Source organism: Thamnophis sirtalis, unplaced genomic scaffold (assembly GCF_051295495.1).
Source record: "Thamnophis sirtalis isolate CommonGarterSnake01/CBP01778 unplaced genomic scaffold, rThaSir2_p1.2 scaffold_1, whole genome shotgun sequence".
In the NCBI taxonomy this organism is placed as follows: Eukaryota; Metazoa; Chordata; class Lepidosauria; order Squamata; family Natricidae; genus Thamnophis; species Thamnophis sirtalis.
In genome coordinates, this window is record NW_028261381.1 from 164,604,882 (window position 1) to 164,621,836 (window position 16,955).

Here is a 16,955-nt window from a genome sequence, read left to right on the forward strand (position 1 = left end):
TGGGGTAATTTACCCAGGTTTGGGAAGCACTTTCTTAGAGTCTATTAAGCTTTAACTATATCAGAAGTGGGTTTCTGCCTGTTCAGCAAATTATCAACAGACTTTTCATTCATGTTGGCATGGCTGTGAATGAAAGAGTGTGCTATGGATTTCATTTTGTACCACATTGTTGTATAGTGTCATATGCATAGAATCTAGGGGCAAGGTGTGTTCCAGTCCACATGCAGAGTGCTTGAAATTGTTACACATTTATCTGCCATAAATCCCATTAGATTCAATGAGATTAATCTCTAAGTAGATATCTCTGGTGGTATGGTGCATTAAGTATGAAGAGAACAAGGCTTAAATCCACATTGACTTTGGGACAATCACTACTTCCATTTTGGAAGAGTGGCCCTCGTGGGGAGTATACTTGGAGAGCAAAATATTATATTTGAACTCCTGGAGGGAAAATGGGATAGAATTATGATGATCATTATTGTTGTTCTCATTAGCATTATTATGATAATCATCAATTAATACTAGAGTCAGGATAGGGAAAATATAACCCACAAGTCTCATCTTGCCTGATCACCTATGAGGGTGCAAGGAACCAAGAAAAACACACTGCTTGCCCAAAGATAGGAATCTTGCCAGACTAAAGCACACTAGCCATGGAGAATCCCTTCTCGGCCTTTTTATTCAAACTCAGTGCTATTTTGCCTCTTATCTCCCTGAGAAAGTGCCCCTCCCTCAGAGGTGGGATTCACTTACCTTCCCTACTGGCTAGCTTCGCTCGCACATGCCACATCTGTGCATGTGCAGTGCTCGCACATTATGTTGGGGCATGTGGGCGGAGCATCCCACAGCCACTGCTACCGGTTCACCCGAACCGGAGAGAATTGGCTGAATGCCACCTCTGCCCTCTCTCCTGCATTCCAGTGCAGATTCCGCCACACTAATTCAACTAGCTAGATTTGAGAAGAACGGAAATTCCAACAATATATTGCAAGTCAGATGCCCCACAGTTCAGCTGTGTTATCATACTTTGATAGATCAGCTTAAAACCTAGAAGACAAATTAAGCCAAAGCTTACTTAGAGATAACTTTTGTTACCCTGCCTTACAGGGGTGAAATTGCCCAATTTCTGACAGGTTCCGGAGAACCGGTAGTGGAAATTTTGAGTAGTTCGGAGAATCAGCAAATACCACCTCTGGGTGACCCCAGAGTGGGGAGGGAATGGAGATTTTGCAGTATCCTTCCCATGCCAGACCCACCAAGCCATGCCCACAGAACCTGTTCTGACCCTCCCCCCTCCGTACGGTGAGGCACGCCGACACAAGATTGCTGCTAGACAATTTATTCACAGTAAATTAACACACCGACAAGTCTTTGGTAGCAACCCAGGCTGCCACAGATAAGAATTACACACGAGAGCTTCTCCAGTTTTAGTATATTAGTTGTGTCCTGCAAACAGCCTCCTCCCAAAGTCTCTTCTTATATACTCCCTTGGGAGGAGCCTAATCACAATCACCTGGCCCCAATTATCTTCTGTATCTCCGTAGTTACTGTCGGCGCTTTTCTGCCCATCTTTGCGTCTGGGACTAACTCCCTTAGTTCCTCCCCACTGCTCCAGGGCCTGACGTCAGGGACTAATTCCTTTTGGCTTTCACCGCTGCTCCATGCCTCAGGCGCCTCCTGGTGGCCAACCAACCTCTCTGGTCCCTGCTCAGAGTCGGAACCCTGTCCAGGGTCCTCCACATCTTCCAGAGCCGACTCATAGCGTCCCTCGCTATTGGAGTCTGTTTACAGCTCCAACGGCTCCTGCTGGGCCACAACAGAACCGGTAGTAAAAAATGAATTTCACCACTGCCTGCCTTAGTGTATTTGTGAATCCAGCCCAGTAAACCAATTTATGGCTCCGTTTCTTGAGCAAATCTAGAAAATAGGTTAATCGAAATCACCAAATTAATCATATCGTGCAAGCTCAGACACTTTGTAGAAGCTCTGGGAAAAAAAGCTAACATGTTTAGGACAGCAATTCTAGCATCTCAGATGGCATTGTAATGAAATTTTTAAAAAATGAGAATCTATTTGGGTCAGAAAGCAGGACTGTCAGGAAGAATTTGTGGTTGGGGGCAGCTGGAAAGTCTGTGTCAACTAATGCCACAGCAAGTCCATTTATTGCCATGACTGTATTACAAGGCCTGATTAAATGCATTTTTATTTCAATGATGCTTGTGGTTTCAGATGGCTCTGAGGAGCTTTATAGTAATTGCTTAGGAGAAGCTGGACTAAGGAAGAATATTAACATAGTGGTCTCTAACAAAAGACCCCATCGATCCTGGAAGATTATCGGAAGGGGGCAAAGCATTTATACAGCAGCAGTGGCTTGAGGAGGCTGATAATCCAACACCCACCCACCCCAAAATCAGATCTGTAACAGATTTTAAGCTTCTTAGATGAGTTTAAGGTTGTGGAGTGCAGTGGTTAAGATGCAGATTGCAGAACTGGGGCTAGGATTATTCAATCCTCACTCAACTTTAGGAACCAGTTGACAGAAATGTGCAAAACAGGCCAAGGCAGGGGTGAAATCCAGCAGGTTCTGACAGGTTCTGGAGAACCAGTAGCGGAAATTTTGAGTAGTTTGGAGAACTAGCAAATGCCACCTCTGGCTGGCCCAGAGTGGCGTGGGAATGGAGATTTTAGCAATAGCTATAGCAGTTAGACTTATATACCGCTTCATAGGACTTTCAGCCCTCTCTAAGCGGTTTACAGAGTCAGCATATCGCCCCCACAGTCTGGGTCCTCATTTTACCCACCTCGGAAGGATGGAAGGCTGAGTCAACCTTGAGCCGGTGAGATTAGAACCGCTGAACTGCAGATAACAGTCAGCTGAAGTGGCCTGCAGTAGTGCACCCTAACCACTGCGCCATCTATTTTGAAATATCCTTCCCCCTGGAGTGGGGAGGGAATGGGGATTTTGCAGTATCCTTCCCCTGCCACACCCACCAAGCCACAACCACAGAACCGGTAGTAAAAAGAAATGGAATTTAACCACTGGGCCAAGGGACATGCGTAGATGTGAACTAGAACATCTCCCTCAACCTCTGCTCCTGTGGTTGAGATGATCAACCTAAAGTGGCCTAAACTAGGACTGGCCATGCTGGTTTTCCCTTTCAAATGAATATTGTGATCTAGCTTCCTTGGGGAACTCATTTTATGATACCGGCCAAACAAATGACAATCCCAGCGTTTGCCCTCAAGGGAAACCACGGTTTTAAAAGGACACTTCTTAAAGCCTCAGCTCTTCCTTAGTCTCACCAGTGATGGACGTGGGCCTCTTCTTTAATGCAATTTGCAATGCATTTATGTGCATATGAAGCTCCTGTTATTTCACGCATTCATTTTAAACTGTTGGGAACAGATCTCAAGAACAGCTGCGTTCTTCTACAGTAATGTCTCTTTATAGCACAGAAAAGCTATCATCTTCTCTTCTTTCTTTCTTTTTTTTGCCTCAAAGGATGTGATGGAGGCCTCTTTATATCCTTCAGCATCATCCAATGACTCTTACAAGTATAATCTTTATTGTCATTGTACTTAAATACAACGAAATTGGTTTGATTGATGCAAGAGGGGAGACATTAATGAGCACGTTGGAGGATATTGCTAAGACCTGCATTGTCCAACTGGCTATCCAAACTAAGACAAATGGGGCTATAAACAGATATGGTAGCAACAGGTTTCAAAGGCTTTGAATGGAATATGGGGTTCTTAATAGCAAAATGTTGTTTGTGACTCTGTTCTTGAAGACATCTTGGTAGTTTAATGCAGTTACTACTATTGAGAGATCTTGGAGTCCTAGTGGACAGCCATTTAAATATGAGTCAGCAGTGTGCAGCAACTGCCAAAAAAGCCAACACCGTCCTTGGTTGCATAAACAGAGGGATAAATCAAGATTATGTGAAGTGCTCATACTAGTTTACAATGCCTTGGTAAGGCCACACCTGGAATACTACATCCAGTTTTGGTCACCACGATATTAAAAAAGATGTTGATACTGGAAAGAAGAGCAGCGAAGATGATTAGAAGGCTAGAGGCTAAAACATATAAAGAATGATTGCAGGAATTGGATATGTCCAGTTTAATGAAAAGAAGAACTATGGGTTATATGATAGCAGGGTTCCAATATCTCAGGGTCTGCCACAAAGAGGAGGAGGGGGAATCTATTCTCCAAAGCACCTGAGGGTAGAACAAGAAGCAATGGGTGGAAACTAATCAAGGAGAGAAGCAACTTAGAACTGAGGAGAAATTTCCTGACAGTTAGAACAATTAATCAGTGGAACAACTTGCCTCCAGATCAGTGATTGGTTCCTGCCAGTTTGGACTGGTTCGACCAAACTGGTAGTGGTTTGGCATCCTGGGTCACTGGAATCGGCAGTGACCCAGGCGTGCCACGCCCCTGAGTTGGTTCCCTGCCGGCGCCAGCAGCTCCACCATCTTGTTTTTCACTTCTGCGCATGCACAGAACAATTTTAATTGTACTGTGCATGCATATGCAGCGTGCATCAAGCGCACACAAGAGTGAGCCGGCAGTAGTGCCTGCTGGAACCCACTCCTGCTCCAGATGTTGTGGGTGCTCCAACACTGGAGGTTTTTAAGGAGAGATTGATCAGCCATTTGTCTGAAATGGTACAGGATTTCCTGACTGAGCAGGAGGCTGGACTAGAGGATCTCCAAGGTCCCTTCCAACTCTATTATTCTGTTATTTCAAGTGGGACTATTTGGCCATAATTTTGACTGGTCCAGTGAAGGGCATGCACATCTTGCCATTAAAAAAAGAAACCTCTGGCTTTCTTTGTTTTGAGGGAGTCCTTGGTGCTCTCTGAGCTTGGTAGTTTTCTCGCAGACATTTCATTACCCAAACAGTTTGGGTAATGAAACATCTGCAAAAAAACAACCAAGCTCAGAGAGCACCAAGGACTCCCTCATTTCAACCGTGAGCTACAAATGTTCCTTTATTGGTTTCTCTGGTTTGGGATCCAGTTCAAAGTGCTAGCTCTTACATCCAATATATAATAGCAGAGTTAGAAGGGACCTTGGAGGTCTTCTAGTCTAGTGGTCTTCAAGCTTGGCAACTTTAAGACCTGCTTTGCTGGCTGAGGAACTCTGGGAGTTGAAGTCCACAGGTCTTAAAGTTGCCAAGGTTGGAGACCACTGTTCTAATCCAACCCTCTTCCTAGGCAGGAAACCCTATACCATTTCAGCAAATGGCTATCTAACATCTTCTTAAAAACTTCCAGTGTTGGGGCTTTCACAACTTCTGGAGGCAAGCTGTTCCACTGATTAATTGTTCTCACTGTCAGGAAATGTCTCCTCAGTTCTAAGTCGCTTCTCTCCTTGATTAGTTTCCACAGATTGCTTCTTGTTCTACCCTCAGATGCCTTGGAGAATAGTTTGACTCCCTCTTCTTTGTGGCAGCCCCTGAGATATTGGAACATTGCTATCATGTTACTCCTAGTCCTTCTTTTCATTAATCTAGACATACCCAGTTCCTGCAACTGTTCTTCATATGTTTTAACCTCCAGTCCCGAAATAGCAAGGGAGCCAACTATTAAGGGAGTATTTATTCCCATATCAACCTACCTGTGCTTTGAGATCTTCTGTGAAAGCTCTCCTCCAGTTGTCTCTTTTAATTGTATACATTTAACTATGAAGTACCAGTTGCCTTCCTTCTAAGCAAATTGCCACTTGCAAGAGTGCTAACACTTAATATTTTTCGTGGCGGGGAGTCTCCAACATTAATATCAAACCACACAGTGGACAAGCTACAATGTAAAGTTTCTCCATCATTTTATTTACAAGCCCGAGAAATCTATCTGCTGATTTGCTACTTAGCAACACAGTAGAGAGGTCTCATTCCCTGGCCAACATTTAAGAGGCAAATGAAATCAGCTTTATGTTATGATTTACCATTGAGGAAATATGTACATGCCTCTTAAGTCTAAGACATCCTAACTTTGAAATTAAATACGGTCATAAAACTAAGTGAGCTTCAATAGATTAGCAAAGAGCAATGATTAGAGAGTCACTTTGGTCTAATAGTTAAGGCACCAGGCTAGAAATCAGGAGACCGTGAGTTCTAGTCCTGATTTAGGCATGAAAGTTGGCTCAATGACTTTGGGCCAATCACTTTCTGTCAGCCCAACCCACCTCACAGGGTTGTTGTTGTGGTTGTTGTAGGGTATATAGGGAAAGGAATGAGTATTCGATGTTTGCCACCTTGATTTATTTATGAACAATACTACAGGTGGCATATAAATAAGTAAAGAAGACATTTGTTGTATCAACAATACGATCTGCATTTTTAAAAGAGTTAACAGTCCTTACTCAAGTAATAATTCCAGGAAAGTAAAAAAAAAATCCTGTTTCCCTGAAAAGAAGACCTCACCGGAGGTGGCGCAGTGGTTAGGGTGCAGTACTGCAGGCCACTTCAGATGACTGTTATCTGCAGTTCAGCAGTTCTAATCTCACCGGCTCAAAGTTGACTCAGCCTTCCATCCTTCCGAGGTGGGTGAAATGAGGACCCAGACTGTTGGGGGCGATATGCTGACTCTGTAAACCGCTTAGAGAGGGCTGAAAGCCCTATGAAGCGGTATATAAGTCTAACTGCTATTGCTATTGCTATAATGAGCCCAATCGGGCTTTTGAGCGCATGCGCTAAAATAAGCCCTCCCCCTGAAAATAAGCCCTCCTCGAAAATATTGCAGCACAGCAGGAGCCATGAGGGGGCCACACTTGCCGCCTCCTGCACCTCAAAACTAATATGACTGCCCCCAAAATAAGGCCAAGCACTTATTTCGGGGGGTGGTGGTCAAAAGAAAATAAGACCCTGTCTTATTTTCAGGGAAACACGGTACATGCAGAAATGACCTCAAAAGAATGGAAAGAAAATGTGCAATACAGTGTTACTTCTCTTTCAAAAATCCAGACTATGGAGAAATGAAGATCACTGCTCTATGTTCTTCCTCCAGAAATGCATGTTGCTGCTTTTGTCCCTGCCCAATTCCATCCACCCTACCCAGCCCTTCCCTATGCTCTCGTGGCTTAAAACAGTGTTATTCAACCTTACATGTTGGTCCATCAACTATCTGGTAGTAGTGATGGACGATGAGGATCACAATAAAAAAGATATCTGCCACGAGAATAAAGAAGGCTAAAAAGAAAAATTATAGGTGAGATTTACCTATTTCAAAACTGCATTATATCAGGCTCCCTATTACAGACGTGAATATATCTAAAACAAATTGAAGGGTTGGGAGTTTTTCAAGGAAAGGTGGGGTTACAATTATTTTAATAAATGGATCAATTTTTGAAAATTAAGCCAAAAAAAAACCCCTCTTCCAAGTAGTCTTTTCTGCTTGTTTGTAGCATTTTCTCTTTAAGATTTCAGATTTAAAAGGAGGAGAAGGAAAAGGATAGTATGGGAATACTGTATCTAAATCCTTCAAAACGAGCCAAAATGGAGTCACCATTTTCCCAATAGCTGTGCTTCTTTCCCCATCACTGATAGAGCTGCTGGCTTTCAGGAAAGAGTCCTCCACCACGCGTTCATTCATAAATTGTTCCCAGAAAGCGCCTGTCGCCAGAGGCTGCTGACACACCTAACCTCATCTGACAGCTCTGATTTATAGATTTTTGCAACTGTGATGCACGCTAAGGAGCTGGAACCTTGCTGCGCATGCTTGGCCCCACATATCTTACAAACCTAGACCCTGCCCCACCAAGCTTCACAAAAAGCAATTTTCTTCAACCTCTACGTTTCGCCCTGCGGTTCACCACCTTTCCAATGTGATCCAAAGCCGTTCTGTGTCTAATATACACAGCACTTGTTGGCTGAAAATCAGGACCAAGCATGGCAAAAGTCAAATGGTGAGGAAAGTCAAGAAGAGGGGGTTCACCCTATCTCATTTCTGCGGACTAAGAGCTTAGCTTTGGGGTTCACAAGGCAAAAGAGAAGGAGCTGGTTTGTATTATTTTGAGAGAGAATCCAGAATCTGAGCTTGTGGGGTTCTTTAAATCAGGGGTCTCCAACCTTGGCAACGTTAAGACTTGTGGACTTCAACACCCAGAATTCCTCAGCCACCTTTGCTGGAGTATTTGCTAATTGAAACGATGCCTATTTTAACACATTGTGCTATACTTAACCATAGCTTACTGAATAAATGACAATGGGCTAAATTCAGGTAACACACCAAGCTTTGCTGGCTGAGGAATTCTGGTAGTTGAAGTCCACAAGTCTTAAAGTTGTCAAGGTTGGGGACCCCTGCTTTAAATGACCCTAATTACCTGCAACCCCCCCCCCAATAATGCAAACAGATTTTTCTGCAAGGAAGTAAATGAGGGGGTAGGGGAAGAATGGAGGGAGCCGTTTGAAGCTTGAAACAGCAATGGCTCCCTTGTGCCCATTGTTTTTGTACAGAATAACAGAGTTATTTGTATTTATTTGTATTTATTTGTCTTGTATGCCGCCCACTCCCGAAGGACTCCGGGCGGCTCACAATAGACAAGGGAGGGGGAAAACTGGACAAAGACAACACTTTAAAAACAAAAACCGCAACATTCACAATTTCTGTGGGGCTGGATGTTTCACAAGCCCCCCGGCCTGCTGGAGCAGCCAGGACTTGGTGGCTTTGCGGAAGGCCGGGAGGGTAGTAAGGGTCCGGATCTCGATGGGGAAATCGTTCCAGAGGGCTGGAGCTGCAACAGAGAAGGCTCTCCCCCGGGGGGTCGCCAGCTGGCATTGGCTGGTGGATGGAATCCGGAGGAGACCTAACCTGTGAGATCTAATCGGTCTATGGGAGGTGATCGGCAGGAGGCGGTCTCTCAGGTACCCAGGTCGAGTTGGAAGGGACCTTGGAGGTCTTTTAGTCCAACCCCCTCTGCTCAAACAGCAGACCCTCCCCCATTCCAGACAAATAGCCCATCTCTTCTTAAAAGTGATGGAGCAGCACCCACAACGTCTGGAGGCAAGATTGAATGTCCTTACTGACCTCTTAGTTATCATTTCATTGATGGTTCGTGCTATGGTTTGGTTGCCCCGTGTGATTCCTTTTAACATCCACAAACCTTCTCTAACAGGCCCACTTTTGTGAATGAAGACAGGCTTGGGAATTGAGAGGAGCCAGTGTTGTTCCCTCCAGTGCTTTGAAGGGATCAGCTAATGAAGATATTGTTGTCAAGGTAGCAGGATTTTTGCATCCTCCTTTTTTTTAGAATTTAAACACACAGACACACACATACTTACAGAGCAAATGTTTAACATGGCGCTAAACCTTTTGCCCAAAGGGAAAGACTTGGTTAAACTGCCAAACAGCAGATCATATTCTTTGCTTATGAAATGGTTAGTATTTAACCCAGTACTAACCATGCTGGGAATTAAACTGGGCCTTTTTGATGCTTGCTGGTCTCTCTGTAATTCCTAGCATGTTATCAATGGCTGAGTTAGCACAACATGCTATTCCCAAAGTAATACATTGTATTCTGGTTTCACGTTATAGCCTGCTTTTTACAGCATGCTGTGAGAATGATTGGGTTCCCGCACTCCAGTCGAGCGTGTTGTGTAAAGCTAGCGGATATACACCTTCCAAATTCTAGCTCTAAATGAATTCTGCCTCCCTTATTTTGGAAATTGCAGCCTAAAAATTGTTTTTCCAGTTAAGACCAGACACCATCAAGTTTTGTTTTCCAAAGACAACCCACTATTTTCAAGGTGCCCACAAATGGGGCATGAAGCTGTCACCACCCTCCGCTTTTCGTCCCCAGAGTGAGGCTTACGTTGTAGATGGAATGTGAATCAAGGCAGGGAAGTGGGTTCAAATCTGCGCTCAGCTCTGAACCCTGCAGAGTGACCTTGGCTCAACTATTTATCTACCATGCAGGACTGTTGTGGGGGATCACAAGGACGGAAGATAAAAGAGGTGGCGCAGTGGTTAGGGTGCAGTACTGCAGCCACTTCAGCTGACTGCTAGTTCTGCAGCTCGGCGGTTCAAATCTCACCGGCTCAGGGTTGACTCAGCCTTCCATCCTTCCGAGGTGGGTAAAATGAGAGCCCAGATTGTGGGGGCAATATGCCGACTCTGTAAACCGCTTAGAGAGGGCTGAAAGCCCTATGAAGCGGTATATAAGTCTAACTGCTATTGCTAAATCAACCTGATTTTGAGAAATAGACAGCTTCTGTTATGAGGATTCTGTTTGGATTTAAGAAATAAGATCCCTTAAAGAGCAGATCCATCTTCTATGAGGTTTTCCTTTTTATATGTGATGCTTATAATGGTGACTGCTATCATGTCTTACCCTTAATAGAAGATTCCATACAAGAGCTTCTTGGGACCAGATCCAAATATCAGTCCTAACCATCATTCTTTCCCCAAGCCTAGCTAGCCAGAAAGGGTTTCTAGGTGCATAGTCAGCTCCTGTTTATGTGCAGCATTTGGCCATCAGGTGGTATACTGCACCTGCTATGGAGGATCCACACAAGAACCTTGGCTAATAACCCTCTCCTGCATTTAGGCTTTCCCTAAACAACTGCCCATCATAACAGCATGTAGCAAATAATGTTCTAGCTCAAACAACATGAAATAATAATACAGAATATTAGCCTGCTGTGCCTATTACATCTTTCATCCAAGAGGGGTCTTGGAAAGGGAAGAAGGACTTTTAAAACTTCATTTTTGGGGGACTGAGATTCAAAGAGCTGAAGAGCAAAGGGTGGCATAGAGAAAAGATAAGCCGAGACTGATCATTTTTTCATCATCATCATCATCATCATCACCATCCTCTGCCTTTGGAAAAATCAAGAAGTGCAAAGCCACACTTCTCTGCTAACAGGAGGTGGGAGGTTGCAAAATCAATTCAGCATCCCAATTAGCCCAGAAGAGAGATATATTGGGGGGTTGGGGGGGATTGCCATCTTCCATCAGCCCAGCCAACATCTAAGCACCATGTGAAACCAAATGATGACATTGTTAAGGTGGCATGAGCTGCCCCCATCAAAGGTTGGACACACACACACACTGACATAGGGAAAGCCTGAAATCCGTCAACCTGCACCACACCCCAAAATGCTGGATTGAATGAGCACCTATTGGAGGGAAAAGGTGAGAGGAGCCTTTGCTTCAAAGGGGAAGTTTGGACACCTCTTTGCTAAGATGAGAGCATCGGGAATCTGAGAAAGAAGACATTCCATCCCTCCCCATCCCATCTCAGCATCATGGACATTCCTTCACTGTCCCATGCCTTGGTATTTCCACTGAGGCTACTTCAGAAATGGCCACCTCCCTATTGGCTCGTCGACAGCTGTATATTTCTGCCTGTCTCCTGTTCTTCACAAAAAGGACATCCTCAAATCTCAAAAAAAACACACAAAAAACCCGTGTATGGGATGGAAGTGAGGTTGCCTTACCTCCAACGCAAAGCAAAGACATGGCATAGGCGCTCTCCCTCTCCCTCTCCCTCTCTCTCTCTCTTTCAAGGCGGCTGTTCTAAAGCAGATTCGGCTTTTACAGCCCGGGGAGCTGCTTGGAAAAGGAAGGGTGTGTTGCGTTGTTGCGAAATGGCATCCTTCTCCGAAGGGCCGCCGACTGCTGCTCCTCCTTCTCGTGCCTTAGTGAGAGCCAGCCATTTTGCTTCAGCACCACGGCCCGTGGATAGCTCCCGACGTCAGGATGATGAAAAAAACCCCCACAGAGCGTGGGGCGGGGGAGAGAGAGGGGGGGGGAAGGCGGGGGCTGCCGGATCGGCTGAGCGTTTGCATCTTCAAGACGCAAACTCTCTCTGTCGACGGTTGGAGGGGTAACCTCCAAAGCCTCAGTTCTCTTAAGGGAGCTTTCCAAAACGATCCTCTTTTGCATTTCAATCCGGATGGAGGATTTTTTTTTTCCAGTTTTCCGATCCCAGAGTGGAATTGATAAGGTTGGACTCCACTGCCACTGTTCCCGGTTTTTAAATGTTGTTCCTGCCACTGGCGTTTCGTTCTGCCTTCCCTTTTCCTTCGGTGAGAATGATGCATGCACAGGAAGGGATGAAATGCTGGATCAAGAGGAGGGAGAAGGAGATTACTTCATAATGACAAATTGGTTTGATGCTTCCCCCTCCCCCCCCTGTACAATATTTCATGAATGACCTGGAGACACACACAAAAAAAGCAATCGATCGATCCACCTATCTCAGTCACATTGTGGTGGGGGTGTTTTTTTGTAGTGTTTAATTCATGTGCACAAACACTTAGGTGGGGGAAGAGAGAAGCCAAAAACCTAAAAGTTAGAAGACTTGCTCAAGAAAGTTTATCAATAAACTCATAGGATGCAGGAGAACATGGCAAAATCTCTCAGCATTGTTGCTGTTGTTAGTTGCGAAGTCGTGTCCAACCCATCGTGACTCCATGGACAACATTCCTCCAGGCCTTCCTGTCCTTTACCATCCCCTGGAGTTCATTTAAGCTCAGGCCTACTGCTTCGGTGACTCCATCCAGCCACCTCATTCTCTGTCATCCCTTTCTTCTTTTGCCCTCAATCGTTCCCAGCATGAGACTCTTCTCCAGTGAGTCCTTCCTTCTCATCAGGTGGCCAAAGAATTTGAGTTTCCTCTTCAGGATCTGGCCTTCTATAGAGTCGTCAGGGTTGATCTCCTCTAGGACTGACCGATTTGATCGCAGGAGTCTTCTCCAGCACAATAGTTCAAAGGCCTCAATTCTTTGGCGCTCAGCCTTTCTTATGGTCCAACTTTCACAGCCATCCATTGCAACTGGGAAAACCACAGTCTTGACTATACGCACTTTTGTTGACAAGGTGATGTCTCTTCTTTTTAGTATGCTGTCTCGATTTTCCATAGCTTTCCTCCCCAGGAGCAAGCGTCTTTTAATTCCTTGGCTGCCGTCCCCATCTGCAGTGATCTTGGAGCCCAGGAAAATAAAATCTATCACTACCTCCATTTCTTTTCCATCGATTTGCCAGGAATTGAGAGTGGAAGAATGGATGGATGGCCTAATCCTTAAACCCAACACCTTGGAAGGCAATGCATTTTGCAAGTTCTTGTATCACTGAATTTCTTTCCAGTGGTTTCACAATGCTGATAGTCCAGCGTTGGTGTACAGCTAGTCCTCGACTTACGACCATTCATTTAGCAACAATTCAAAGTTACAGCAGCATTGAAAATAATAATATATAACTGGTCCTTGCACTTACAACCATCACACCATCCCAATGGTTGGGTCAAAGTTTGAGCACTTGGCAACCAGCATGTATTTTCCCCAGTTGCAATGCCCCAGGGTCATGTGGTTGCCATTTGTGACCTTCCCAGACAGCTTCCATCAAGTAAAATCAATGGGGAAAGATGGGCTCACTTAATGATTCACTTAACTGCAATGATCTGCTTAACAACCATATCAAAAAAATGTTATAAAATTGGGTGGGACTCCCTTCACAGCTGCCTTGCTTAACAACGGAAATTTGGGTCCCAATTGTGGTTGTAAGTCGAGGACTACCTGTACCTTTGGCTGCAGTTTTCCAACGTGGTGCCCCCTGGAAGCTTGTCAGACCACAATACAAATAATTACTAGCTAACTCCAATTCTTTGATCCACTCAGTGAATAAGTTAAAGGACATCAAGGATGAAAAAAATATTACTTGCCCACTGGAAAAGTCCAACAGTGTCAAACTGTATCAAATCTCTTTAGTTCTAGGTTTATGGAGATTCTCAGTCATCCAGGTCTAGAAGAACCTAGAACCCTTAGTTATAGGTTCTTCTCTCCTTGATTAATTGCCATCCATTGTTTCTTGTTTTGCCTTCTGGTGCTTAGGAAAATAGATTGACCCCCCCCTTTTCTTTGTGGCAAAGAAGAGAGGGGTCAACCTATTTTACAAAGCGTGACCCGTCAAAACTGCGACTAAACCGCGCCCGACTAAACCGCGTCGCTGACGTCATCAACAGGGCAACAACAGCCAGCGCGGAGAAAGAAGGGCGCTTTAAATAGCACTTTGAAAGCAAGCCGATTCAACTTAAGGTAAGGGTTAGCTTTAGGGTTAGCTTTAGGGTTAAGTTTAGGGTTAGGTTAAGGGTTAGGGTTAGGTTTAGGGTTAGGTTAAGGGTTAGGGTTAGGTTAAGGGTTAGGGTTAGGTTTAGGGTTAGGTTAAGGGTTAGGATTAGGTTTAGGGTTAGGTTTAGGGTTAGGTTTAGGGTTAGGTTTAGGGTTAGGTTAAGGGTTAGGTTTAGGGGGGTTAGGTTTAGGTTTAGGGGTTAATTTTAGGTTTAGGGTTTACAGCGTGCTTCTGTCTCCGCGCTGTTGTCGCCCTGTTGATGACGTCAGCAACGCGGTTTAGTCGGGCGTGGTTTAGTCGAGCGTGGTTTTGTCGGTGAACCTTTACAAAGTACCAGAAGGCAAGGCAAGAAACAATGGATGGAAACTAATCAAGGAAGGAAGAACCTAAAACTAAGGAGAAACTTCCTAACAGTGAGAACAATTAACCAGTGGAACAGCTTGACTTCAGAAGTTGTGGATGCTCCATCACTGAAGGCTTTTAAGAAGAGACTGGACAATCACTTGTCTGAAATGGTATAAGACAGAAATGGGTTGCTGCTGATTTGGCCCGGTTTAGCCGAACCGGTAGTTGAACCAGTGCTGGTCAGAAAATTCGCCGGCATTTATTTTTAAAAAATTTTCTCATTCACTTTAATGCAAGGGAATTTACTATAAATATTAAACGTACTTTCTAAGGGAAAGAGAAGTTAGAAGAAATTATTGTGAGTGAGTGTAATATTATTTAATTTCTTTAATTATAAGGTGGTAATGGGTGGGTGAGAATGTTTTACAGTTCATTGCACAGCCATTTCTCCAACAGTCTGCATCTCTTCCTTGTGCTGCATTAAGTCCCAGGAGAAAATATCTGGCGGAAACGCCCCCCCCCCCCCCATTGGGCTTTTACCTGAGGAGGGGGAGTTCTGTCCTTAGAAGTGGTTGGAGAATTTCTCAGAACAGAATAACAGAGTTGGAAGGAATCTTGAAGGTCTTCTAGTCCAACCCCTTGTTCAAGCAGGAGACCCTTTACCATATCAAACAAATTATTGTCCAATTTTCAAAATCTCCAGTGTTGGAGCACCCTTAACATCTGAAGGAGATTGCCTGGAAATATACTGGAATTTTTCATGGTCTCTGTCAAAGAACCCATAAATCCACCTCTAAAGATCCAAGGAAACATAAACTGAAAGAGACATCTACAACAATAGAAAAAGAAAGGGAGAGAGGAGGAGAGAACGAGAGGAAGACAGGGGAAAGAAGAAAGAGGTAAGGAGAGGAAGATGGAAGGGAGAGAAAGAGAAGGAGAGAGGGTAGGAAGGGGAAGAGGAAGAGTAGGAGTTGGAGAAAGGGAAGGGAAGAAGGAAGGGGAAGGAGAAGAAGAAGGAAGGAAGGAAGTAGAGAAGGGAGGGAAGGAGGAATGAAAGAGAAAATAAGGTAGTGTTACAACAGGCGGAAGGGATGGTAAATAAAGCAATCCAAACTGCATATTATAACCTATTAAATGAAATAACAAATGTATAAGAATGACAAATGTAAAGAAGAATAACAATTATATGAATATATACTTAAAATGGTATGTAAGAGAATAAAACATTGCCATTGTCAATTTTAATTGGGTTTGGGATATTCTATTTAATTTTTTAAAACTTTTGCATTATGTGTTTCTTTTAATGTTGTACGCCGCCCTGAGTCCTTGGGAGAAGGGCGGCATATAAATCTAATAAACCTAAACCTAAAAAATAAAAAAAATCGGGGGGGGGGGGTGTTATTGTTTTGAAGATGTAACTTAATGTATCATAATGCTCTACTAAGTGAGACTTATTGAGTCTTCATTAGCTTCCTTCCTGACTGTAACTTACTAATTGAAATATTCTGCCCAAATACTAGAATCAAGCCAGAAGGCAAGATGTAATCTATGCTGGCTAGGGAACGCTGGTATTTGAAGTCTAACCCATCCTAAACTTGCCAAAGTTGAGAAACTTAAGATTGTGGAATGACAGGAAAAATCTTCTGATTGACCTGCGCCTGATTGGACAATCCAAAACAGAAAATAGGAATAAATGGGCAAGAAAGGATCTGTTTGGGGCTCAGGAGCTGAGCATATTGGTTGGCAACCTTTGTAAAGTAGAATTATAAAGAGGAGAAGAAACAAATGGGCTTTGATGAGCTCCAGGGGAATCTTCCCAGCCTCCCTGAAGAGGATACTAAATGGCAAATTTAAAGCCTGTCAGCCGAGGGTGAATGATACTCAAATGCAGAAGGAGTTGATTCTCCATTCAGAGGAATCATCTGCCCAATCTCTCTACCCCAAACTTTGGTGGTTTAAAAAGGCATGTGTATCCATCCATAACTTAAGATAAAGGTAAAGTTTTCCCTTGCACACGTGTGCTACTCATTCCTGACTCTAGGGGGCGGTGCTCATCTCCATTTCAAAGCCAGCACTGTGCAAAGACCTCTCTATGGTCATGTGGCCAGCATGACTAAATGCCAAAGGCACATAGAACTCTGTTACCTTCCCACCAAAGGTGGTCCCTATTAAATATGAGCCAGGCATGTGCAGCAGCTGCCATAAAAAGCCAACACAGTTCTAGGCTGCATTTAACAGAGAACATGTGAAGTGTTAATACCACTTTATAATGGCTTGGAAAGGCCACACTTGGAATACTACATCCAGTGTTGATCGTGTAAAAAGATGTGGAGACTCTATAAAGAGTGCAGAGAAGAGCAACCAAGATGACTGGGGGACTGGACGCTGAAACATATGAAGGACGGTTGCAGGAACTGGGTATGTCTAGTTTAATGAAAAGAAGGACTAGGGGAGACATGATAGCAGTCTTCCAATATCTCAGGGGGTTGCCCACAAAGAAGAGGGAGTCAATCTATTCCCCAAAGCAGTGGATGG

The 16,955-nt window shown here is 44.1% G+C and overlaps 1 protein-coding gene across 1 annotated transcript in view; it reads right to left on the minus strand.

The window, feature by feature from the left end:
* Positions 1-11,670, minus strand: part of UNC13A (unc-13 homolog A) — a 167,104-nt gene extending 155,434 nt beyond the window's left edge. The window contains exon 1 of the mRNA XM_087702672.1: positions 11,444-11,670. Within this exon, the coding sequence (XP_087558798.1) occupies positions 11,444-11,465 (22 nt within the window). The 5' untranslated portion in view covers positions 11,466-11,670. The remainder of the gene's footprint in view (positions 1-11,443) is intronic.
* Positions 11,671-16,955: the final 5,285 nt, after the last annotated feature.